General features: G+C 42.8%; 1 protein-coding gene across 1 annotated transcript; it reads right to left on the reverse strand.

The window, feature by feature from the left end:
* Nucleotides 1–10,345: 10,345 nt before the first annotated feature.
* PIGU (phosphatidylinositol glycan anchor biosynthesis class U) lies at nt 10,346–26,399 on the reverse strand. The gene is made up of 12 exons (XM_077251971.1): nt 26,176–26,399; nt 24,485–24,549; nt 23,130–23,189; nt 22,849–22,911; nt 22,332–22,441; nt 20,690–20,790; nt 18,544–18,641; nt 18,314–18,468; nt 17,265–17,408; nt 15,126–15,250; nt 14,069–14,211; nt 10,346–13,940 (listed from the first exon to the last, which is right to left on the reverse strand). The coding sequence occupies exons 1-12, from the start codon at nt 26,303–26,305 to the stop codon at nt 13,827–13,829; spliced, it is 1,308 nt and encodes a 435-aa protein (XP_077108086.1). The 5' UTR covers nt 26,306–26,399; the 3' UTR covers nt 10,346–13,826.
* Nucleotides 26,400–26,568: the final 169 nt, after the last annotated feature.

The following is a 26,568-nucleotide window of genomic DNA, read 5'->3' on the forward strand; positions in this document are numbered from 1 at the left end:
GCAGGATTATAAATTTGGTGCATCTGTAGACATTTAATAGTGATGAGTGCACGTTCTTGGGTAACGTGTTATCCGAGTATCTTGGGCGTGCTCGGATATTATGTTCGAGTCCCTGCAGCTGCATGTTTTGCGGCTGTTAGACAGCCTGAACACATGAAGGGATTGCCTAACAGCCGCAAAACATGCAGTCGCAGGGACTCAAACATTATTCAAGCACGCCCAAGATACTTGTTCAGCACCCGTGCATGCTCAGATAACATGTTAGTCAAGAACGTGCGTTCATCACCTTTAGATAACTTTACCCCACCTATTGGTTTTCTTACCTGGTATCAATATTTTGCAACAAAATTTTGGCCCACAATATGAGATTTTAAGCCACATCCTTGAAGTGAAGCCCCCCAAAAATGTGGTGGAAGGCATTTAGGCCAATTTTTTTGTATGCACTTAGGTTAAGGAATCTCCACTACTGTGTTAGTGTTAAGACTGAAAGGGTAAGAAAGTGAAAATTCGACATAAAATTGTCATCTGACTTGCTATTCTGGTTAGTCCAAGCTCCACCAAACTCCTGAAGGGGCATCCACAGGTTAGCATGCTGGTCAGACTGGTTATCCCTAGTGATGAGCGAGTATGCTTATTACTCGAGCTTCTCCGAGCATGCTCGGGTGGTCTCTTTGGAGATTTAGTTTGTCGACGCAGCTGCATGATTTGCGGCTGCTAGACAGGCTGAATACATGTGGGGGTTCCCTAACAAACAGGCAATACTTGCATGTATTCAAGCGGTCTAGCAGCTGCAAATCATGCAGCTGCGTCAACATAAACTAAATCTCCGAGCACGCCAAAATATTCGCACCCGAGCATGCTCGGAGAAACTAGAGTAACGAGCACACTCGCTCGTCACTAGTTATCACTCATGACTATATCTACAGTATATCTGCTTGTGCAGCCATGTAAAGTAGACCATTCCTATCAATATCAGATAAAACCAGGGGGAGATGTCCTATGAAGTAACAAATTTTGCATACCACAGGGTGATAATGCCAGTCAGGAGCCTAAAGTACAGTAGTTCTCCCTCCTTGATCCTTCTCAGCTATTCAGATTAATCTAGCTCTGACTAGTACTAGTTAGGAAGACACATGGGGATGTCTCTTGCCCCTCCAATTGAGGAATGGAACCATTGTGCCCCCTGATTCAGCAATGACATGACAGTGAATACATATAAAGAGTATCCAGTCCTGCTGACCAGCTCTGTTTAAAGATGTCTTTTCACCTGCACAAAAAAATGAGCTAAGTACCTTGTAAGGCCACGTGCATGCTTTGAGTAGTTGGTGTTTTTTTTTTTTTCTTTACCTCCGTATTTGTAAGCCAAAACCAGGAGTGGGTGATAAATACAGAAGTGGTGATGTGTTTCTATACTTTTCCTGTGATTTTTTTTTTTTTTCTACTCCTGGTTTTGGCTTACAAATACTGCAGTAAAAAACTCAACGTGTCCACATGGTCTAATAAGCCCTAAACTCTACTGGTTCTGCAGTTTTTTTGTTTTTTTTTTTCTTTTTTTTCATCTCCATTGCAGAAATTTCAGATTTGATGCTTTTGGAGCACAGTATGTGAAATCTCTACTTTGCAAACTGTCTGGGAGTTTTCTCTGGGTGAATGCTCATTTACCACTCTCTTCATAAGGCCGGAGTCACACTAGAGCATAATACAGATGAGTGCTATGCGATAAAAAATCGCATAGCATTCGGACCAATGTTAATCTGTGGGGCAGCTCCTATCATCCATTATTTTCTCGGCCGTATTATACGTGCAAGGGAAATCGCAGCATGCTGCGATTTGCACCATATATCGGCCGAGACTCGCCAATGAAAGTCTATGGGTGCGAGAAAAACTCGCACACCACACGTACCATCAGTGTGACTTGTTAGAAAGACGCACCGCTGTCCTTTAGAAAAGCCGGCAATTCAGTGCGGTGTAATGTAAAATCACACTGACAGCTAAAAATAGAATAGATAAAATAAATGTCTACACATAGTCTAGGTAGATTTTATATATATAATATAAAATCATTGACACCTATATATATTTATATTTCATAGAGAGTTAGGTAGCAGAAAAAAATCTTCCTACAGCCACCCCAGAAAAGGCGCATCTGTAAGATGCGCCTATTCCGGCACTTAGCCTCTCTCTTCCCATTGCCCTGTGGTGGTGGCATATGGGGTAATAAGGGGTTAATGTCACCTTGCTATTGTAAGATAACATTAAGCCTGGTTAATAATGGAGAGGTGTCAAGACACCTCTCCATTATTAATCCAAGAGTATGAAAGGGTTAAAAATATACACATTAAAAATAAAGTATTTTAATGAAATAATTAAACACACAGGTTTAACATCTTTATTACACTCTCAATCCAAGCAAAGCCCTCTTCTGTTAAAGGAAAAAAGAATCCAAAATAAAAAATCAACAATATCCCATACCTGTCCGCTGTACAGTCAGGTCCCACGCTGCAATCCATCTCAAGGGGTTAAATAGTTTACAATCTGGAGCGGGGCTAATGCTACTGGCCGGGTCATAAACCATGGAGGAATGAATGAAAACCTGCCTGCGCATTCTCCCCAAACATTAACTCATTTGCGTGGGAAAGTTTCTGAACATTTTCCCATGCTGTCAGTTCACCGCGGATCAGGCGGGGAGTCTGCGCAGCCTCAGAGACATCAGCGGTAGTCACTGAGGCTGCGCAGAGTCCCCGCCTGACGCGGTGAACTTTTCAATCATTCCTCCATGGTTTACAGCATGGCCGGTAGCATTAGCACCACTCCAGGTGGTAAACTATTTAACCCTTTGAGATGGACTGCAGGGTGGGACTTGACTGTACAGTGAATATATACGTGTGTGTGTATGTATGTGTGTGTGTGTGTGTGTGTGTGTGTGTGTGTATATATATATATATATATATATATATATATACTGCTCAAAAAAATAAAGGGAACACTAAAATGCCACATCCTAGATATCACTGAATGAAATATTCCAGTTGTAAATCTTTATTCATTACATAGTGGAATGTGTTGCGAACAATAAAACGTAAATCACAACTAATATCCCATGGAGGTCTGGAGTTTGAATGATGCTCAAAATCAAAGTGGAAAATGAAGTTACAGGCTGATCCAACTTCCGTGGAAATGCCTCAAGACAAGGAAATTATGCTCAGTAGTGTGTGTGTGGCCTCAATGTGCCTGTATGACCTCCCTACAACGCCTGGGGAGGCGACGGATGGTCTCCTGAGGGATCTCCTCCCAGATGTGTTCAATCGGATTCAGGTCTGGGGAACGGGCAGACCAGTCCATAGCTTCAATGCCTTCATCTTGCAGGAACTGCTGACACACTCCAGCCACATGAGGTCTGGCATTGTCCTGCATTAGGAGGAACCCAGGGCCAACCGCACCAGCATATGGTCTCACAAGGGGTCTGAGGATCTCATCTCGGTACCTAATGGCAGTCAGGCTACTTCTAGCGAGCAAATGGAGGGCTGTGCTGCCCTCCAAAGAAATGCCACCCCACACCATTACTGACTCACTGCCAAACTGGTCATGCTGAAGGATATTGCAGGCAGCAGATCGCTCTCCACGGCGTCTCCAGACTCTGTCACGTGTCACATGTGCTCAGTGGGAACCGGCTTTCATCTGTGGAGAGCACAGGGCGCCAGTGAATTTGCCAATCCTCCTGTTCTGTGGCAAATGCCAAGCGTCTTGCACGGTGTTGGGCTGTGAGCACAACCCCCATCTGTGGACATCGGGCACTCAGACCATCCTCATGGAGTCAGTTTCTAACCGTTTGTGAACACAAATGCACATTTGTGGCCTGCTGGAGGTAATTTTCCTGGGCTCTGGCAGTGCTCCTCCTGTTCCTCCTTGCACAATGGCTGAGGTAGCGGTCCTGCTGCTGGGTTGTAGCCCTCCTACGGCCCCCTCCATGTCTCCTGGTTTACTGGCCTGTCTCCTGGTGGCGCCTCCAGGCTCTGGACACTACCCTGACAGACACAGCAAACCTTGTTGCCACAGCTCGCATTGATGTGCCATCCTGGATGAGCTGCACTACCCAAGCCACTTGTGTGGGTTGTAGAGTCCGTCTCATGCTACCACGAGTGAAAGCACAACCAACATTCAAAAGTGACCAAAACACTAGCCAGAAAGCATTGGTACTGAGATGTGGTCTGTGGTCCCCACCTGCAGAACCACTCCTTTATTGAGTGTCTTGATAATTGCCAATAATTTCCACCTGTTGTCTATTCCATTTGCACAACAGCATATGAAATTGATTGTCTAACAGTGTTGCTTCCTAAGTGGACAGTTTGATTTCACAGAGGTTGTTGCTTAAGTGTTCCCTTTATTTTTTTGAGCAGTGTGTATAGACGGTACATATGTTTTCACGAATATTTGAGGCCATGGATCCATTATATGTCCATTTCACAAGACGGTGAGAAAATCTCGACATACGAATGTCACAGATACTTTATGATTGCGAGGAAATCGCATCCTCGCACTGCACACAGATGACGTATAGATCACTGTTCATAAAACATTTGTGCGATTCTCGTCCGCGAAAAACGGACCATTTTTTATACGTTGTATGTGACTCCAGCCTAGTGCTGTCACCAATCACAGCTGACCTAGCAGTCTGGAACGCTGCTGATCTGTGATTGGCAGCATCTGGAAGGGAGGGGTAAAATTGCTTGTCCCAAGAAAAAACAGATTGCCGAGCTGTGATTGGCAGCATCTGAGAGTGAGGGGAGAAAACATACATCCACCCCCCCAAGCAAAAACGCTGAAGGAATGTCCAGGTTGTGCCACAAGCAGATATTTCACATATTGCACTTTAAAGGCAGTTAATATGAGTATCTCTGCAATGGAACGACTCCGCGCAAAAATAAAAAAGCAAGTCAGGGGAGTACAGGGATTTTTGCAAAGTGTATAACTGAATTTTTTTCGCGCAAGTGACAGGTTCTCTTTAGGCCGGTTTCACACGTCAGTGGCTCCGGTACGTGTGGTAACAGTTTCCTCACGTACCGGAGACACTAACTCACATAGACACATTAAAATCAATGTGTCTCTGCACATGTCAGCGTGTTTTCACGGACCGTGTGTCCGTTTGAAAAAGACGGAGACATGTCAGTGTTCGTGGGAGTGCACGGATCAGATCACACGGATCCATTAAAGTCACTGGGTCCGTGTAAAACACGTACCGCACACGGATGCTGTATCCCATAGGGGTGGAGCCGCATATTCATCACTGTAATAAGCGGCACCACGTGACCGCTCATACAGGACAAGCTGCGGCGCTGAGAAGAAGCATCGAGGGAGCTGGGTGAGTATTTTATTTCCAGCGGGCGGGCGCACAGGGGGTGGGAGGGAGTTGGTTACCGGGAACTTTATTTCAAACGCAATTTTTTTTTAAAAACAATGATTTTTCATTCCTTCTCTCCAGCGAACGCTGCTGGAGAGAAGAAATGAATGGCGGCTTCAGCACCCAAAGCAGGGGACAGCACTTACTGTAGCGCTGTCTCCTGCACGGTCCGTGTGGTACCCAGTCGGCACACAGCTTCCGCACGTGTGCCACACTGATGTGCCATGTGAGCACACGGACACGGATAACTCCGGTACCGATTTTTCCGGTACCGGAATTATCTGGACGTGTGAGACTGGCCTTAAAGAGGTCTCTTCCTTTCACTCTAGCTCAGGATCTTGACTTGGCAGCTGCTGTTTAGAAGCTCTCTGTGCCTTTCTTTTGGACTGACAGATTCATAGATTTGGAACAGGTTGAACTTAATTGAGGTTTTTTTATTTCTTGCTATATTTTTATTTTTTAAAACTTTCCTGGCACTTTCTCCAAAAATAACACAAAAACGCAACTTCAACTTTGCACAAAAAACCTTAAACAGCCATTCAAACAATTATAAAAAAATAGTTCTTGTGTACAATAGGTCACATCACAGGGGTTGTCCAGGGCTAGCATATTGATCAACTATCAGTGGCATACTCATTAATATATTGGTGACTAGCCAGCACGCTTATCAATTATCTGTTACCGTAGGTAAGCGATGTGCGGAGTGGAGCAGCGTGGCATCTTGTTAGTGGCCGTTCCCAGGTAGTTTACAGATTTCTTATCAGTGCATTGGAGATAAGTTGCAGTACCCAGAACTAGAGTTGAGCAAATTTTTCAAAATTAAGTTCCGATCACAATTGGCGGCGAATATTGTTTTTGAAATATTCACCGAACACAGCCGGATGTCATTGGAGTCAATGGGAGAAGAAATGAATGAATATGTTCAGAACCAATCATCAAACATAAATTTGGCACGAATATGGCAAATTCAGATTCGGCAACTGATTCCGAACATATTCGCTCAACTCTACCCAGAACCAGCCACTAAACAATGTATAGAACAGAGTTGGTCAACGCTGAACATTGTTTACATTGAGCCCCCGCTGGAGCAGATATCAGTGGAATGGTGGGGATGCGCCAATTTTGAATCTCCATTGACCTGGTTTTGATGACCTATACCATTGTTTATTCATAAATGTTAGTTTTGGACAACCCATTTAACATGTCAAGGTCATTATTTTTGTTAATACCTTAGAGCACATTCATACGACTGTGTTTGTTTTTGCGATTTGTTAAAACCTGATTGTTTCCGTGTCCCACATGTTTTTAATGGAGCCATTCAAGCCACACAATTGAACTGCTAAGTCAGGACATGCATTGAGCTTAACGCAAAAGCTACACATGAACTTCAAAAATGGAGTCTACTGCCCATGTCCCACATTTATTACCCCAAAAAGAGATCTGTTTAAAGTATAAACTCTGCTCTAGAGAAATCCTCAAAAATTGCCATTATGTAATACCGCATTTCTCTTGCAGTGGTCACTACAGGAGGAAATGATCAGCCAACTGCAGTTTTGCTTGGTGATGGCAACTGATCAAAGGGAGTTGAAGCCATCAAACCCATGCTTTAGACTTAGGGCTTTTTTTGTTGTCTACTTGAGATTTAGGCCTCATTCAGACATCCATTTTTCACATGTGTTCTATCCTTGGTTTTCACATACAGAACACTTACCTATTATAGTATTGGGAGCTATTCACATATCTGTTTAGGGACAGGGATGGCAGGATATCAAATAATGCTAAAGTAGGAACAGTATTGTGTATATGAATGGCTTTTTTGTAATTCTAGTAGATCACAGATACAAGTCACTGTGCTACATTGTATCAGGAATAAAAAGTGAAGAAAAGCCATATAAACAATATAATAAAGTATAGCCATGTCGATATCAGCCGCTCTTACCCATAATTATCCCTGTGTGCCACCTCACCGCATCCCCGGTCAGCCCTCCCGGGCCCTATACATAGGTGCTGACTTCTCACCCTTAGTACCTCTCTTTTTATTAATCTTCTTGTCTGCTACCTGTTTGTAATATGGTTGCTTACGTTTTGTTTTGATAGGATATAATAAAGAAATATTCGTTTTTAATTGACTGTCCTTGGCTCAGTGTTTACAGCGCTATATCTCATTTTGGAGTGTATAGTCGCATTACTATGGGTCTATGTGGCAGATAGACCATTTGTAGGCACATATTTTGAACACGTTATGTTGTCTGTTCTGCTGATATTGTTTCAATTTATCTTTATCATGTGAAAATTATAGATGATAAAAACTGACACACTGACCAAACGCTGATGAAACTAAGGGCCAATTTTTTTTTTGCGTACTTCATGAAATCCCTGATGTCTGAATGAGGCCTAAGCACTGCAAGGTAATCAATAGAGATAAGTGAACATGCTTGGATAAGGCATTATCCGAGAATGCTCGTGTGTTAAGAGTGTTTTCCAAGAAGTATCGTTTCTCCTTGGGGAGATCGACATGCCAAGCATGCCGGTATGAGGAGACTTAAAGCCACAATGCTCCTCTGGGAAATATGCTAATTATGCAAATTGTCTCTTCAGAGAGGAAGAGAGCTAGAACTCTAGTGCCACCTATTGGAAGGTAGCAATCCTACAAGTCAATGTTGAGCCTTTAACGAGCCTTGTCACATGACTTAGTATAATAGCTAAACCGGAATCTCAATTTGCAGACACTGTGTTTCGGGGTACTGCCCCTCATCAGTGCAAAGTGGAGATCTGGTTTGGCTGTGTGAGAGGCGTCCGACCGTTATCCAAGAAGTATCGTTTATCCTAGTCCAATTGTTATATATGGAGCAAGGATGAAATGTGTACCCTAATATGGGATATAGTAGCATCTGCCTCAACACGTTACGTTATAGGTTGAACTCAATGAACTTGTATTTTTTCAACTTTAAAACTATTGATCAATGCTATATCATTTAGTACTGTCAATATCAAAGTGATACTTAAAACTAAAAATCAATAACTGCAAGTTAAAAAATGCCCAAATTCTAACTATTGTGTCAGCAGCATACACCCACGGTCTGTGTCCCCCAATGAGGCGAACGAGAAATGCCCAAATTCTAACTTTTGTATGGAAATCCTCTTGAATGTCAGATGCACCACAATAGTATCACTATTTCTGTGAAGTGCAGATGTCAAATACTCTACCGGACATTCCCGACAAACTGTTCAGTGTGTGCTTACAGACATTGCTTAATGTTTTTTATGAACCCCAAGAGCTGGGATCATTTTCAGTGTGGACTGTCAGGCATACTTACTGCAGGTCAAGTGACTGACTGGATCCATCCCTGAAATAAAATATGCAGTCACCGAGTTCATTACCGCAGAGGAAATTTCTCACGGACAAAGCCCTATGGTTTTCCATAAATATACACAGACTGTGTGCACACGCTGCATTTTTGCTGCGTTTTTTCTTCAGTGGAGAGGACACAAAACCTGAAGGGTTTCCTGATGCCAGCACCATGAATAAGAATCCTGATGTCTCATGCACACGTTGCTTATTTGTGACTTGCAGATTTAAATGTGCTGCATGGCAATTCTTTCAGCGTTTTGCCCCAGATTTCACCCATACTAATGAGTGAGGAAAAATCTGCACCAAAATTGCAAGTAAAAAAACAGCGCAAAACCCCACATTTTTCTGCTGTATTTTTCCTGCCACGAGATGCAGAAATGGTGCCGAAATTTCTGCACCAAATACTTAATGTGTGAACATACCATAATATAACATTTGCTGTGCAGTAAATTGCTCACATTAAAACTCCTTTCCCTAACAGTGACCTTGTTCATGTCAAAGGTGAGAATTTACATGTACTGAATTATATCATCATTTTTCTTTTTTGTTGTGGTTGCCCTTTTTACAGAAGTGTTCGACATCTTAAAAGTAATAGATCATGGTCTTTGTGCTTCCCCCCCCTCTCTGTAGCAGAAAGGGCTGTGGAATCGTTAAGTCAAAACTCTGACTCCGCAATTTCCCTGACCCCACAGCATTGGTCACTACTGAGCATGTGCATGAAGTGCAGCACAGATTCATCTCAACTAAGACCCCAGAGCACTGGTCACTACTGAGCATGTGCATAAAGTGCACCACAGATTCATCTCCACTATGACCCCACAGCACTGGTCACTACTGAGCATGTGCATAAAGTGCAGCACAGATTCATCTCAACTAAAAGCCGAGATCCTTAGATCAGGAACAGAACTGACATTTATAAGACATTTCATAACTTTCCCAAACTCTTATGGAAACATTTCCAGCACATCCTGCATTGTGCTACTGTAACTTATTTATTATATATTTTAGGAGTCGGTCCATTTTATATGGACACAACAACAGATAGGCCAGTTTCAGCTGTATGTGTTCTGCAGTTTTGAAGAAAACTGTCCACCTCCGGTTCTCTTCTGGGTCACACGACTTATAATCCGATTTGGTGGATCATACTGGAGTCTGCTTGTGAACTAGATGTCACTTTTACAGTGTAAGTCTATGGAGCGTTAGAACGAACTTTCAGCTCACACTCAGACCCCAGTATCAGAAAGCAAGTTAGAATAGCGGTAACATGACCTAGAATAGGGCCGATGCAGCACTGGACACTGGGTAAAACTGCAATTGGCGAGTATATTACCACATTTACATATACATTTATATGGGAATAGGCAATAAAGTTTTGTGGGAGTGTTTCTTTAACTATCACAACTTACAGTTCAAAGTTTTCTTAATGGAGACAACCTTTTTAAACCATGTTATTAGTCTACTTAAAATTTATTTTCTTGCATTTCTGGTTCTGTAGCCATCAGAATATTTCCAGGAGTAGTTGTAGTCATTTATAAAGAGTAGATCTCCTTATTGCTCCCGGAAGCACACAGCGATAATGACCGTGAACTCCAGCATCCATATACAGCTGATTTATTTGAGACCCACTCCCCACAAATAAATAAAATGTACAAACAGAAATGGAATAAAACAAAAGATAAACAGTGCATCAATATAATTAAAAAAGAGAGGCAGGCGGGCAATATCCAGTGCAAAGGCCGCTGTTTAACCCCATAGTAACTGGAGATGCCAACAGCCATGGTTTACAATGTTGTATAGATATCTAACAATGGGCCATTTCCTGACGCTCTACAATCACATGTGACATTGCAAGAAAAGGTAAGGATCAAAAACCTGCAAAAGTTTAGCTCCTATCAACTTCATATTGGGTGAAAGAGGGACTGAAAATAAAAGTTTGATATTGCTGTGGTCTTTTGCAGATGCTATGGGGTTTAAAAATGAACTTGGCACTTGCCATAAATATGTCATTTGTGTTGTACCTGGTGTATATGCCATTGTTCTCCTGAATAGGGAGTGGTATTCTTTTTAGTTCCTGCACTTCTCTCTTATGGAGATATGGCCCCCTCCTCACTCTATATAAATTTAGTGTTACTAGCCAAGGGGGCGTGATCCTCAAGAAAACTCCCATAAAGAAGAATTGGGGACCTTGGCCACTTGGGTAACAAAAGTAGATTTGCACACAGTAAAGCGGGGGGCCGTATCTTAAGAATGGAAATAAAAAGAAAAAAGAACAGCTGCATTTACACCAAGTAAAATAATGACATTTACAGCAGGGGACAGCTCCTCTTTACGTGACCCAGTAGCCAATTCATATTTGAGATGAAATAACTACAATAGTAGAAAACTTCTCAGTGACTGATCCCTATAAAATATCTAAAAGGCCCAGTGTACACGGAGAATGTGAACATCCTTTTCTAGTATCTTCTCTGCAGAGCGTTCTCAGTGCACAAAGTTACAAGATCCTGCTCAATATAGAGAGTTTAGAAGCATCTAAGGCTACTTTCACACTAGCGTTAACTGCAATCCGCCACAATGCGTCGTTTTGCCAAAAAAACGCATCCTGCAAAAGTGCTTGCAGGATGCGTTTTTCCCCCATAGACTTACATTAAGCGACGTATTGCGACGGATTGACACGTCGCAACCGTCGTGCGACGGTTGCACCGTGTTGTGGCGGACCGTCGGGACCAAAAAACGCTACATGTAACGTCTTTTGCTCACGACGGTCGGCTTTTTCCGACCGCACATGCGCAGCCGGAACGCCGCCCCCACCTCCCCACACCTCCCCGCACTTCACAATGGGGCAGCGGATGCGCTGGAAAAATGCATCCGCTGCCCCCGTTGTGCGGCGGAGACAACGCTAGCGTCGGGAACCTCGGCCCAACGCACCGCGACGGGCCGAGCCCGACGCTAGTGTGAAAGTAGCCTAAGTCGCAGTCCTCCTCACTATCGGCAGTAGCTTGAGGGTGTATAGTTACTAACTGGCGAGACTCAAACATGAGAAAAATCTGTACTTTAATAACGCGGCATGGAAGATAGTAATAAAAAAATGTTCACACTTAAGTTTACACTAATGGACCCTTTATGTTTCTTCTAGTAGGTCTTTTTCACAGACAATACTGTAAAGGCCTATTATTCCAAGGCAACCTGTCATGAAAATAGTGCTATTAACCTGCAGATATGGGGTTAATCTGCAGGTTAATAGCTTTCTGACACCATGTGGAGCCTGCGCCAAGAGCCCCGCTGCCAGGAGGAAAACTTTATTACCTCCGGGGTGGTGCGTCAACGCTCTAGTAACGAGTCAGCTGTCAGTCAGGGCAGTGACTAAAACCATGCCGGCGCAACCCCTAGACTGGAAGCCGAACACTGCCGGGAGGAATAAAGTTTATTTCCTCCTGGCAGCAGGGCTCTCAGCGTGGGCACTGCATGGTGTCAGAACGCTGATAATATGCAAGTTATTAGTGTTATTTTCAATGACATGGTCCTCTGAAAGAAAACTATAACCTCCATCATACCAAGACAGTCCAAATATTGGCAATCAAAGCATAAAAAGTCTTACCATCCCAAATAATAAATGGCCATATATTCATAAATCCATCAAAAATTACAGAATGTCAATTTGGCAAAAATTAAAAAATTCCAATTTTCCGAACATAAATAACTTGGGTTACTGATGTACTGACTTACAGGAACAATTTTTCTAAATACCGTATTAATGCCAATTCATTTACACTGACCCATGTGTAATGATCTAATAATGTTATTTAGTGGGCAACTACAATAAAGGGGTTTTCTAAGACTTTAAAAAACAACTCCCAGCAGAAATGTTATTGCTTGATCCCTAATGAATATGTAAGTAGTATGAAGGACTTGTGTTTACCTGCCTATCACCAGTGATGTTCTGATCCTCTTCTGCACCACGTGCCTGCAGTTTAGCAGTCTCCCACAGTGGCCTCTGTGTAGACCGGAAGCTGCTTTCCCAATGTTAGCCAGTCTTGATGGAGGTCTCAAGCTCACTTTGGTAAGCCAACTACTCCTCCAAACATTAGACGCTGTGCTAGTCAGGCAAGCTGAATTTCGGTTCAGAAGAGGATCGGAACCAGAGAACACGGCAAACAGTATATAAACCCAACCAAACTACATTACATATATCATTTACAAGGGATTGGCAAATAAAAACGTTGCTGCAAGTCTTTCCTTAACATTGTTGACCCATTGCCACTCCTTTGGGGTACTGATCTGCATAGATCTCACCCCCACCATTAAAAGTTTGATGACTTATCATAAAGATAGACCATCAGCAAAACACTTAATTGCCATATTATAAAATGTTCCTTGAATCCGACTGTGGTCAACCGGTGGGGCCACTGTCTCAAAATTGAATAAGACACCATGTCCAATCAATATTTGGCCATAAATACAAGGGCCTAGCAAATGTTTACTTGGCTGCTTGTACCTTGAGCTAATTTGCTGGATCCAGCCATATACTGATTGCACTGTACACCGTGATTAACACATTGGATACAGTATCACCCTGCTTATGATTAGAATATAAAAAAAAGAAAAAACTGCAGGAGAAAGACTCAGAACATAGCATCGTCTCCATCCGTGAATGATCCAATATCCGCGTGCCTTCTATCCAAACATGCCGCGGAATATAGTAGCTGCATCTCTTCACCTAAAGTGGCAAGTAATTCCCAGAAAATGTGAAAAGCACTGATTGAAGCCCCCCTGGGCAACGATCACCTTCAGTTGACTTTCTTACCTAAACCAATAAAGCCATGGTCTCTTCTCAATACTGCTTCATGCAGAGCAGCGATCTATACTGCAGCACGTTTGTTAGAAGGGAGCAGTGATTTTCCATGCCGCTTTACCTTGTCAAAATCATTGAACTGTAAAAAATTATTAATACGCAATCCTTATTTGTCCTTTAGGATGTGGACGGACAGGCCGAGGTGGAACATATGGCCGCTTTACGGCACAGATGGGCACGGCCCTATCTCCCCACATTGTAAACAGGCCTTCTTCTACACCACAGTTTTAGTTCAGGATTAACGTTGCTTCAGTTCCATCTTTCTTAGTTAGATACAAGCCATGGTGAAGATGGTATTCTCTCCGTAGGAAGGCATAAAAATAATCGGACACAAGCAAAATCTAAAAGGGATTGAAATAAAAAAATCATTAGTAATAAACTAGCATTTGGGGTGCACAAATTTTGATGTAGACCGTGTCCCAATAGGCTCATTTTCTAAAGCAAGAAAAATTAAAGGAGTAAAACTCACCTGTGCCACATTAAATGAGAGGGTAATGGCGTAGAAGAAATTTGAGTTGGCACTACCAGCGTATATCCACAAGTGCCAGAGGACCGGGAAGAGAAGTGAACACACCACCAGCATGCAGGAGACGATGAAGATGTTACGTAAAACTGCATGAAGAAGACAGGGTTATTCAATAATGGAGCCTGTGGATTAAGTGGTGATCTACATTTTTTCTGCCAAGGGCCATTTGGATATTAATACCATCCTTCAGGGGCCATACAAACTCTGCCCACAAAGTACATCCTGACTCTGGCGTCAGGACGTAATCTTTCATTGCATGCCCTTCAGTGTTCAGTAGTGAAGACTGCGTGTGTATGCTCACAGAGCAGGACGAAATTAATGAGCTTGTGGAAATCAAAATACACCTATCTGCCCAAGAATGCAGTCCCTGAGAATCTGCTTGCATCAAGGGCCGTAAATGGCCCTGAGGTTCCCCACCCCTGCATTAGAGCATAAGGATACAAGCACAGTGGTATAATCACCAACTGGCACATCTGTTCTATGGGATTGGGCTCCTATTATGCCCCTACCATGGTATTGTAATATACTGTATACTGTAGTCCTATTCATGTCAACGTGAGTTCCATCAACATTGGTTGCATATCTATTGGCTTGAAGGGGTTTCTTAATAGCCAGCTCACAAAATTACAGTTACTGTAATAAACTACTACTAGAGTTGGTGTGAATCGATTCACAAGATCTGGTCCATCAGCCACATCAGTAATCTATGGCTGTGAGACAGGAGCCCAGAGAACTGCCTCCCTCCTCTCGGCATCCATGGGTCTTTTTTTTTCTTATCAGCCAGCTTAGTGAGATGTCACATGTGTATTTAGATGCAACAATGACATTGCACCAGACATGTAAATCAAAAGAAGAGCTGCAGGTACCGTCAAATTGGAGGTGGTCCTCACAGCTCTCGTCTGATCGCCAGTGATTACTAACGTGGCCGATAGACCGGATCCTGTGAATCGATTTGCACCAACTCTTAACTATCACCACAGAGATCTAACCAGAAACGTACACCTTGACAGATGAGACCACATTGGAAGAAGAGCCATGTAGAGAGCCACATCCCCCACAGTGGGGTAGGATTTGAAGATGCAGATAATTGCAATCTGTATGAACATCAGGAATACTGGATGGTCTCTGCAAGAAGAAAAAGTCAAGCTAGCAGTGCAGCACTACAGGAAAACATCAAGGTAATATTAGACATGTTAATCGGTTTCTCTAAAGGTAAATATATATTATATATATATATGCACACACATATACTGTACATACTTTGTAAAGACCTGCTGTATTTGGGATTGCTGCAATATAAGGCAGGGATTTTTTAACTTAGTTTTCATGTCACATGCAGTCAGCCAATCATTAACAGAGACACGGGTAGTGGCCAGTGGCTGGCTGAGTGAGCACTTCGTGTCTTGAATACGGGACACCATTTTGGTGGAGTCAGAGTTGAAGTTGGTATAAAATGGACCGACTCCAACTCCTAAAAAATATAATATATTGGGTACAGTAGTACAATGCAGGATGTGCTGGAAACGTTTCCATAAGAATTTGGGAAAGCTATAAATTGTCCTATAAATGTCTGTTCTGTTCCTGATCTAAGGATCCCGGCTTTTAGTGGAGATGAATCTGTGCTGCACTTTATGTACATGCTCAGTAGTGACCAGTGCTGTGGGGTCAGGGAAATTGAGGAGTCTTTCAGTGGCTTACCGACTCCACAGCCCTGCTAGGAGGCATCCTCTAGAGAGGGCCCAATAATCACCGGAACAAGAACTGAATGGGATAAGTTTTAATTCTTATTTCTTTTATCAATAGTACACATGAGAATAAACATCTTTTTAATATATCTTATCAGAGAAATCAGCTTCTGTCTCCACCTGGACTGATCTTTCATTCTTTAACCCCTTCACGACATGCGCCGTACATGTAAGGCGCATGTCTTATCTCTAGCCTTTGATGTGGGCTCCACATTTTTCCCAGCACACGTCAGCTGATTTGAACAGCTGACATGTGCCACTAACAGCTGCGGGTGGAATTGCAATGCCCCGGCGGCTGTTAACCTGTTAAATTCCGCTGTCAATCTCTGACAGCGGCATTTAATGAGATCACACCAGAAGCGCGTCACTATTCCCGCCCATCACCCGTGTCACATGACCGCAGGTCGCCGATGGGTTAGCAAGGCAACCCGGGGTCTGCAGCAGATCCCTGTGGTTGTCATTGCCGGAGTGCTATGAGCACCACCCAGCGGTTGGCGCGAATAGCAAGCTAGCATTTCTGCTAAAGTCCCGCTCTGCAAAAGCAATCGGAAGATCGCAGCTTCTAGTCTCCCATGGAGACTACTGCAGCAAGTAAAAAATGTTTTTAAAAATATTTAAAAAAATATATAAAAGTTCAAAGCACCCCCCACAATTTGCCCCATTCAAAATAAAAAATAATACACATTTTGTACTGCAATGTTCAGAATCACCCGATCAATCAATACATAAAAAGAAGTAATCCAATTGGTTAACGACATAACGAAAAAAAACAAAAACGCCAGAATTAAATTTCTTGGTCGCTGCAGCATGAAAATGCAATAAAGGGCGATCAAAAGATCGCATCTACACCAAAATGGTATCAATAAAAATGTCAGCTCGGAAGGCAAAAAATAAGCCTCACCCAACCCCAGATCCAGAAAAATGGAAACGTTACGGGTCTCGGAAAATGACAATATATATTTTTTTTTTCAACAAACTTTGGTTTTTCTTCCTCACTTAAATACAAAAAGAACTCGTAATGACCTGGAGAATCGTAATGGCAGGTAAGCTTTAGCATTTAGTGAACATGGAAAAAAAAAAAACAGTTGTGGAATTGCAGTTTTTTGCAATTTCACCGCACTTAGAATTTTTTTTACCTGTTTTCCAGTGCACTATATGGTAAAACCAATGGTGTAGTTCAAAAGTACAACTCATCCCGCAAAAAACAAGCCCTCACATGGCCATATTTACGGAAAAATAAAAAAAGTTATGGCTCTGGGAAGCAAAATAAACTCAAAAACGGGCTGCGGAGTGAAGGAGTTAAAGTCTCAGTTAACGGGTAAAAGGTGGTAGAGGGGGCAGGGAGAGATCGCGGGAATCTCTAAACATGGGACTCATTCAAGTCTGTTACTTACTTTAACTTAATGGTCAGTGGCACGGTGTAAAAGAACACATTAATCTGAAAGACACAGACGAAGAACAGGCTGAAGTGTGCGAACATCTCTGCAAAGAAGTACCAGAACAGGCCGATGTTTGGGGTCAAGTCAGGAACGGAAAGTCTAAAAACAGATGTAAAAAGGCAAACTGGTCAATACATGATGTATAATAAGGCCAAAGCTCCAATTTGAAGGGCAATGCACATGCTTGTCTGCTGCTTCATTCATTTCCTACGGGACTGCCGGCGCTGAGCTAAGCTTTCCAAAGCATCCCCATAGAGAATGAATGGAACGGCGGTGCAGGCCCTAGCAGTCCGATCACCACAGATCTATTCGCTACACCTATCCTTAGGACAGGCGGCATCTTATCTTCACTGGACAACCCCTTATGGTAAATATAGAACTAGACGATCCAACGTTTCAAAGTCACAATTCTAAAGTATCATTAAAAACACATAGGGGACATTGCTCATGTCGGTATGGTATAAGAATGTGACCTGACAGAACGCCATCTTCTAACTAGAAGAGCAGAGCAATGGTGTCTCCTAGAGGATCTGACAAATTAAGGTTCACACAGTATAATATCCGTCTATGTATTTCTGCGAAGTTTATATTTTTTAACTTTTGCGCTGGCTTTTTTGCTTTATAAAAGAGGAAGGTCGAGAACTGATCACTGCGTTACAAATTTACTATGATTTACACCAGAAAACACTTAATACATTTGGCACATCGTACTTCAGTGGGCTTTTCTTTGCATAATTTGATACCAAACAAATTCTCCCAAAAGTGCTTGATGCTTTTCTAATCCTTCATACCATGTGGGGCCAGGGGCTTTTGACAAGTAAGCATGTCAAATTAGTGATATGTTTAGGAGAGCCATTTCCACCAGAACGAGTAGCTCCACTACCAGAAATATAATATTTGTGTGTCCTTTAAGACCACATACTTTTTTTCTATGCCTGACCTCATACTTTAGAAAGGATTATATATAATCTTATTCAGCATACTGATAACTTCTTCCTACTTACATAAAGCCATAAACAGAAGGTACAAAATCCCAGGAGTTCAACAAGAAGAAGGAATGGCAAATCAAGATGGCCAAGCTGCCCAGGTAGAGGGAGGAATACTGGCATGTCAGAATCCAGAAGCCAGAACTTGACATCTTCACAGGTATAAACTCTCTCTGAGGAGAAGCAGAAGATACGTTAGGTCTCCTCTCAGCAGACATTACTACAAGTTTACGACTTTAATATGGTACCTGAAGCAGATATAAGAGAGCTGCAGGGAACAAGGTAACGGGGTACAGAGACTGGTAGGTGGCTAATGACAGGAACACTGCACTTAGGAGCGGGCTACCTAAGGAAAAACCAGGACAACGTGAGTAAAACATGCGCTCATTGTACACACCACAGTAAGCAAACACTGCTATATCCTCGGATGTGGAGACAGTGGTGGAAGAACCAAACATTTATACACACTAAGGGCCGGATTCATCAAGATGGGCGCTTTGTACTCCAGTCTGGATGAAAGGCACAATGGAGTCAGGTGCACCAAATTCAATCATAAAATCTAGAGCATCTTACAGCTGCCGTGCGCCAGGAAGAACTGTACTGGAGTAAACGACATAAATTATGATGAATTTGTCAGCCGTGCTCGATCACTCCCTCTCTCCATGAAACTCTACCTATTTTTCAAAAATTTGGCGGAGCTGACAGGCAATGGCAAAAAGTTGGCAGAAGCTGCACAGTTTTTGTGCAACTAAGGTGGTGACTTTCATACCATTTTTAAGCTAAAATTCTGGTGAAAATGGTTTAGTGAATTGTGGCCTAAGTATTTTAAAGCATGGCCATTACAGACACACCCAGAGATGACATGATGTCTTAAAGGGAATCTGTCACCAGAAAAAAATGCTATTTAACCGCAGATATGGGGTTAATCTGCAGGTTAATAGCGTTGCTTACCTGCCCGGCGCCTGCACTTAGCCGAACGTTGCAGGGAGAAAATTAACTTTATTTCCCCCGCAGCGTTCCAGTTTCAGTCTTGGGGGTAGCACCAGCATGGGCTCAGTTGTGCTGGTGCCACTAGAACTGCGCCCCCGGCCCTAACTGACACTGGCTCAGCATTGGGGGCGGCTGTCAGCCAGAGCCGGTAGTGTGGTTATAGCTGCCGCTCTGTATACTCAGAGCGGTGACTGAGCATGCTGGGATAACTCCTTATCCGAGCACGTTCGCTCATCACTAGTTTCTACTTTTGACGCTTTCTTTTCGTTAAAATGTTTTTCTAAGAGGATAAGGGCTTATTAAGACATTTATTTTTCACACACAAGTTCTTTCTTTGTTTTTCAGAGATAAAATTCATACCCAGTATACTATATATTGGCTGCTGACAAGTCCGATATTTTTGTGGACTGTGTGGTCTGCACAAAATCAAATTCATTAAGTCTAATGGAAAAAAAAACGGACAGAACTCAAATGCCATCTGAGTGCTATCCGTTTTTCAGACTGCTTGTTAGAAGGTAGAGAAGCTATTGTTTTCTCTCACCTGATGAAAGGCGGATCACACTTGGATGACGCTGAATAAAACCACTAATGAAACTAGGTCCTTTTTCTCATGTGAAAAAAAAAAGACACGTCAATGAGCCCTTACATTGTGTGCTATTGATAGGGCTGACAAGTCTCCAGTAATCTGTCACTACCCCAACAGCACAAACCATAGAGGAAATGAAGCATTACACAGCTGGAATTAGTAATGGAGCCTGGCCTGATACACTGCAGCAAACTACCAGAGATGTCGGCAGCTGTTGCTGGTAGATTTGTTATTCTCACTTCTATATGTCAATCTTAAGTAATATCATGCTTTCAAGGGAATTCTAGCACCTCTTATATCCTTTATCAGCATATTACCTATGAAAGTAAAGACAAACTTGTACATAACTTTTTACATTGAATTCCAAGTTGCCTACTTCATATGTAAGCGAATTAAGGAATCCCTTAGGATTCCCTTATATTAAAGGGGTTGTCCACTACTCGGACAACCCATTCTCAGTCAGTATCTTTCCCCCAGCAAAATAACACTTAGACCACATTCACACATTCAGTATTTTGCATCAATATTTGCAAGCCAAAATCAACAATCAGAGGAAAAGTATAATAGAGACACGTCACCATTTCTGTATTTATCACCCACTTTGGGTGGTTTTGGCTTACAAATAGTGACCATATACTGAACGTGGCTTCATACTCACTTCCGATGCTGTTACAACGGTATCGGCACTAGCTCACCAGTGAGGAGTATTAGTGTTGTTATTTTTTTAGGGGGCCAACATGTTTAAGATAGTTTAACATATATATATATAAAAAAAAACCCTGAATCATCTGTCTAAAGTTTCTAAAAACCAGACTCACCTTTCACTGTAGCCAAAATAAAGACAGCAATTATTGCATTATTGATGGCGCAGGTAGATTTGGCCACACAGGATAGGACGGTGTACGGGTTCAACAAGTAGCTGAAAGAAGAATGTTCGGTATCCATTAATGAGAAAGGAAGAAAAACCATCTGCTCACTACAATCATCTGTTTTATTGTACAACAGGTCTAATTAAAATATAACGCAACAGCAAAGCGAACCTATTCTTACAACACAGCATGTAACAGGTTAAAAGTTAACCAGATCCCTGCTCATGAAGTGAAGTCACAGCTGATGCCTTCTAGCCATAACCATTACAATTGGGATAAGAACCGATGGACAGCAGGAATATCTAGATTCTGGCCAATATCGTGTCAGCTCATATGACTGACAAATTTATTTTTAAAAGGGTTCACTAGGAATATAAAAAAAAAGTATCTAAAGAAAATGCAATTAGAAATATACTGCTTAATAAATCACAGTCGTTTTGTCTAGAGAGGTAATCACTATAGAATTAAAATGGCCACCGCCTTGTTACACCAACAGAAACCTAGATTATTAGTTCTGGAGCCTGAGGTAGGAAGCTCTGCTCTCCAATTCATGTGTAGGAAGATGTGTTCCCAGAGGATATGCTCATGTAATACTGGAGATACCAGGGTTGCTTGGGCAAGAGGAGGCTGCTCACATTGCTGTCCACCATGTCTAATCGATCTAATCCAGGAGATACCAGGACTGCTGAGGTAAGAAGAGGCTGCTCACACTGCTGTCCTCCCTGTTTATTATCTGATCTAACCAGGAGATACCAGGGGGGATGATAAGGTAAGAGGAGGCTGCTCACACTGCTGTCCTCCCTGTTTATTATCTGATCTAACCAGGAGATACCAGGGGGGATGATAAGGTAAGAGGAGGCTGCTCACACTGCTGTCCTCCCTGTTTATTATCTGATCTAACCAGGAGATACCAGGGGGGATGATAAGGTAAGAGGAGGCTGCTCACACTGCTGTCCTCCCTGTTTATTATCTGATCTAATCCAGGAGATACCAGGAGGGATGATAAGGTAAGAGGCTGCTCACACTGCTGTCCTCCATGTCTAATTGATCTAATCCAGGAGATACCAGGGGGGATGATGAGGTAAGAGGAGGCTGCTCACATTGCTGTCCACCATGTCTAATTGATCTAATCCAGGAGATACCAGGACTGCTGAGGTAAGAAGAGGCTGCTCACACGGCTGTCCTCCCTGTTTATTATCTGATCTAATACTGGAGATAGTAAGGGATTCGGAGGTAAGAGGCTGCTCACACTGTTCTCCACCAGAACATTCTTAAATACTGGAGACATCAGGGGTACTGATGTAAGAAGAGGCTGCACACACTACTGTCCACCATGTCTTTATGATCTAATACAGGAAATATGGGGTGCTGAGGTAAGGATGAGACTGCTCATGTTGCTGTCCACCATGTCTTTATGATCTCATACTGGAAATAGTGGGGTGCTGGGGGTAAGAAGAGGCTGCTCAGACTGCTGTCCTCCCTGTTTATTATCTGATCTAATACTGGAGATAGTAGGGATTCGGAGGCAAGAGGCTGCTCACATTGTTGTCCACCAGGACATTCTTAAATACTGGAGACATAAGATACTTACAAAAGTGCCACTTTTAGTGGAATATAGTACATTTCGGCTGGCATTCTGAGAAGTTCGTGAGCTCCTGTGGCATACTTGTTGAGCTCCAAGTAGAGTTTCTGCTGTTTAAACTGTGGAGGAAGAACAAAACAATGGTAAAAAAAAGAACAAACAACACTAATAATCAACATATTAGCTACAGTTGTGACAAATATAAAATTTCAATTTAAAAAAAAAAAAAAAAACTGACCAGCACCTCCTAACAAAATAAAGCAGGTGTGAACAGGTGCAAGCTGCTATGACTGCATAAGTGCAAACATTGAATATATGATATTTCTGCATTACTGCTATATAGAATATACTTATAAAATGAAGGTATTTAGCGCACATATTGGCTGCTGTATTTTTTTATAAATATAAAATTCAGCAATTTAACAGAAGTGCAAAAGTAGGTAACCTGAGGATTACTGCAAAGTCAATTCTCATCAATTCAGTTTTCAGGCCATATAACAATAAAATACTCACAATCAGAACTTACCAGCACTTTGTTATATTCTTGAACTGCCAAATAAAGTGCAACTGCAGTAAGTGCGTCTGTTAACTGAGAAGAGAAATGCATTAATGCACACACTGGAGTCCAGGTCAGCAAAATCTCAAGGATTTTCTCAATAAGATGAATCTTGCATCCCACCCCTATTACAATGCTTGCTATGAGCTGCAATGCCAGTTAAAACCAACAGACAAGAGTGGCGCTATTTCAGAGAGAAAATGACTTTTTTCCCCAACTCTGGAAATGCTTCCTTCTAAATGTCTACTTACCATAAATACTATTTCTGAGTAGTCAACAAGGAAATGGAAGAGATAAATTATAAGCGGTGTCTGCAGAAAAGAAAAGACATTAGCAAAACTAGAATTATGTTTGCAGTGATGAAAATCTTGCTTATAAACATTTTTGGCCACTGAATAAAGAAAATGGCTGTTAATGTCCACAATGAATGTGCTCCATCAATTGAAACCAGACAGCGGTTATGTTTTTTTCCCATCATATTAAATGGGTAAAACTGCAAAGAGCTGGTAAAATCAACTTTGTAACTTAGCATTCTCAAGAATGGAGGGATTTTCTAATTCTGCATTATACAGCTCGTTGCCAAGGTTACCGGCCTCCTCGGGGGTGGCTGGGTCTCATAGGCATGGAGCGCGCGCTAGCCGTTTCCTCTGAAGCTGGCCGGATCCAGTGACCAGCGCTTCTACCATGCCGAAGAGGCAAAGCTGCCTTCTTCTGCAGCATGCCAGAGTCAACTTGATGGATCAGCCATTGCTGCTGGCCTGAACTGTCAATCTTCCAAAATGCAACGCAGGAAGTCAAGCAGCAGATGACTGGTGGGCTCCTGAAGATAGGAACAGGTCATCATTTCTTTAATTGTGTACTTGATATTGTATTTAGTAATATTAAAGGAGCATTCCCATCACAGTAAGTGATGATTAGGATAAGGAGGGTCTACCATGTACTTTAATGGCCAAAATTGATGGTAAAACTTTGCAATTTACTTGTTATAAAAAATCCTCTCTGTGCAAGAACGCAGGTATTTTACATTTTTACTGTACTATTCACACCTGCTGGGGTCTATGAGCGGTGACCAAACATATGTAGTGCTCACAATCTGTTTCCTATAGAGCTTGTAAGCGTGGGGCTGAAGCTGGCCACACAGCTAGCTCTTGATCTCAGCCAGCTTCATTGCCCTGCACTCCTCTGATGCCTCATATAGCAGCATCGGAGAATGAACAGGGCAACAACACGACTATGCCACTAGTCCAAACTGTCAATCTAGCAGGGGCGAACCATCCCCAGCAAGAAGAAGCCAGAGGAACGGGCATACCTAAACAAGAAGATGAGAACAACCCTTGAGATCCCCACAGTTCTACTTCAGAACATCTCCCTGGGACATATGACATGTTGGTACCTCTGAGGTGACGCAATGTGTAGTACACATCTTAAGAGGATAAAGGTTTCCTGCATGGACCTGACTGGAGCAGCATCACTGAATGAAGCCCATTACAACTCATACCATTCACCAACAGTGCCCTTCTTATACCAAAGAAGCCAATGCTTTGGCACAAGGTCAGCAAGTAGTAGAGGAAAGACAGGCAAGATGGCAGATCTTATATTTTCTCACTTCATGGAAGAGATCTCCTGAGTATGGGGAAACATCAAGGTCCAAAAGGGACATTCCTTCCACAACTGCAAAAGACAGAAAAGATTTTATTATTCAAAATCTGACAGCAATGACAAAGAACATACAAGTGAACATGGCATAGGAACCTGTACTCTTTATTGAAGTTTCCCTTTAAATGGAGAGTTCAGATACACAATCCTCAGATACATCAAAGATACAAGGTCTTATTCCCAGGATCTATATAATGATCACACCCTGCCTCAATGATCACAGAATTCTTTAAAGGGGTTCTCGGAGTCAGTAATAAAATTAATGATGGTATCTAATATGGGGAATGTGAACAGTGTGTAATATACAGATGGTCAACAGAACAAAATCCTGACTACACAAATGTATACTAGAAAAAAAACACAAAAATTGAGCTTAACTTGAGTTGGTAAACATGCAGAAGTTAAACGCATGTTCACATTGGCCACAAAACATTAAAACCTACAAGAGAAAAAGTAAGCAAAAATCCTGATGTAACTAAGTAAAAAAGCAAAAGTGCATTTAAATAACACAGTTTTTAGTTACACTGTTTTTTGATTAAAAAAAATAGCACAAAAGCCATCCCACCGCGTCAAGGTAACTCTGATAGGGACAGTCCTAACTAATATAATTTAAAGAAAAGTTTTATGCTCACCTTTTCTCAATGAGGCAGATTTGGCTAGGATCAAATAAATCTGCTGGCCAAATTCCAACAATCTGCCCAAATCAAAATGCACAAGACCTGCCTGCCCTGCGCTGAAGGGAGGGGCCCCGGCATACGCCGTGCCGAAGAAGGGAGGGGCCCCGGCTTACGCCGTGCCGAAGAAGGGAGGGGCCCCGGCTTACGCCGTGCCAAAGAAGGGAGGGGCCCTACACCTTTAATATGGCTAGCACATTATAGCTACATATTTGGTTTAGGTCACTCTTCATAATCCACCTCTCCTCGGCCTCCAGGCTTCCCATCTGCGGAGGACGGTGCGCTCCTGAATGACATGTGGAGTCTCTTCCCCATACTGCCAGCTCTCTGACTACTATATGGGCCGATATTGCCTCTGCACCATTAGCAGAACACAAGGCCATTGAAGCTGCACAGATTCAGACGAGCGCTTACTTGCTGTATAGCAAAGAGCTTGTAAGCGCTGCGCTCCTTGATTGGCCAAAGTAACCAAGGCAACGAGCAGTAAACGATAGATTTAACCATCCCTCCATATTAAAACCTGATGTGGATTTTTTAATAAGAGGTAAATTCCAAAGTTGCCCATTTCTACAGCATTTTCCCCATTTTCCATGACAGGATCCCATTACAGAGGTCTCCGAGACTGAAGCACTGACGGCTACTTGTAAGGGAAGGTGGACACTGGCCGAAATTCATCGGGCCCCAAAATGGAGGATTTGTGCAGCCTTCTGCTCCTGACTAGGACTGCAGACTGGTTGCTGGGCACCTGCTCCTCTGGTGTGGGGACAGTGTATGCCCGGACTGTAGTCAGGATGGCAGCCATGCCTCTGCTCGTCCTGTGGGCAGATAACCTACCATCACCTACATGCACCATCTAGTACAGCCTATACACCGACATCACTCCCATCATCCTTCACAACACAGGAGACAACCACTCCCAACCTCCTGCTGCATTCCACCTGCACATGGCCGTCACCGCCCTCCTCACCTCTCTTCCATGAGTTCAGAGGAGACACGACCTCCACACGCTCGGAGATGAAGGCAGTCAGACTGGATCGAAACAGGACAGCCCTGATTGTTACTGCCACCAACACCACTAGCACCAAAGGCGCAGCCATGTTTCCAGAGCAGGCTGCTCGGGCAGCGCAGAGAACCGTGTGGAAACGTGGGGATTGTAGTTCTGCAGCCGTCGAACAGACAAGTCAGAAAGGACTGCTAGAACTACAATACCCACAATTCCCCGCGAGAGAATCGTCTATTCTTCCGGGATTGTACCGAAAACTACGACTCACGACGTAGGACAATCTTTCAATAATCGCGCAGCTGAATGTATGAGATGAGCAATAGGCAGAGTCCTGTGCATACAGTCAGCGCTGCTCTA

The sequence above is a fragment of the Ranitomeya variabilis genome, chromosome 4, assembly GCF_051348905.1.
Source record: "Ranitomeya variabilis isolate aRanVar5 chromosome 4, aRanVar5.hap1, whole genome shotgun sequence".
Classification (NCBI taxonomy): domain Eukaryota; kingdom Metazoa; phylum Chordata; class Amphibia; order Anura; family Dendrobatidae; genus Ranitomeya; species Ranitomeya variabilis.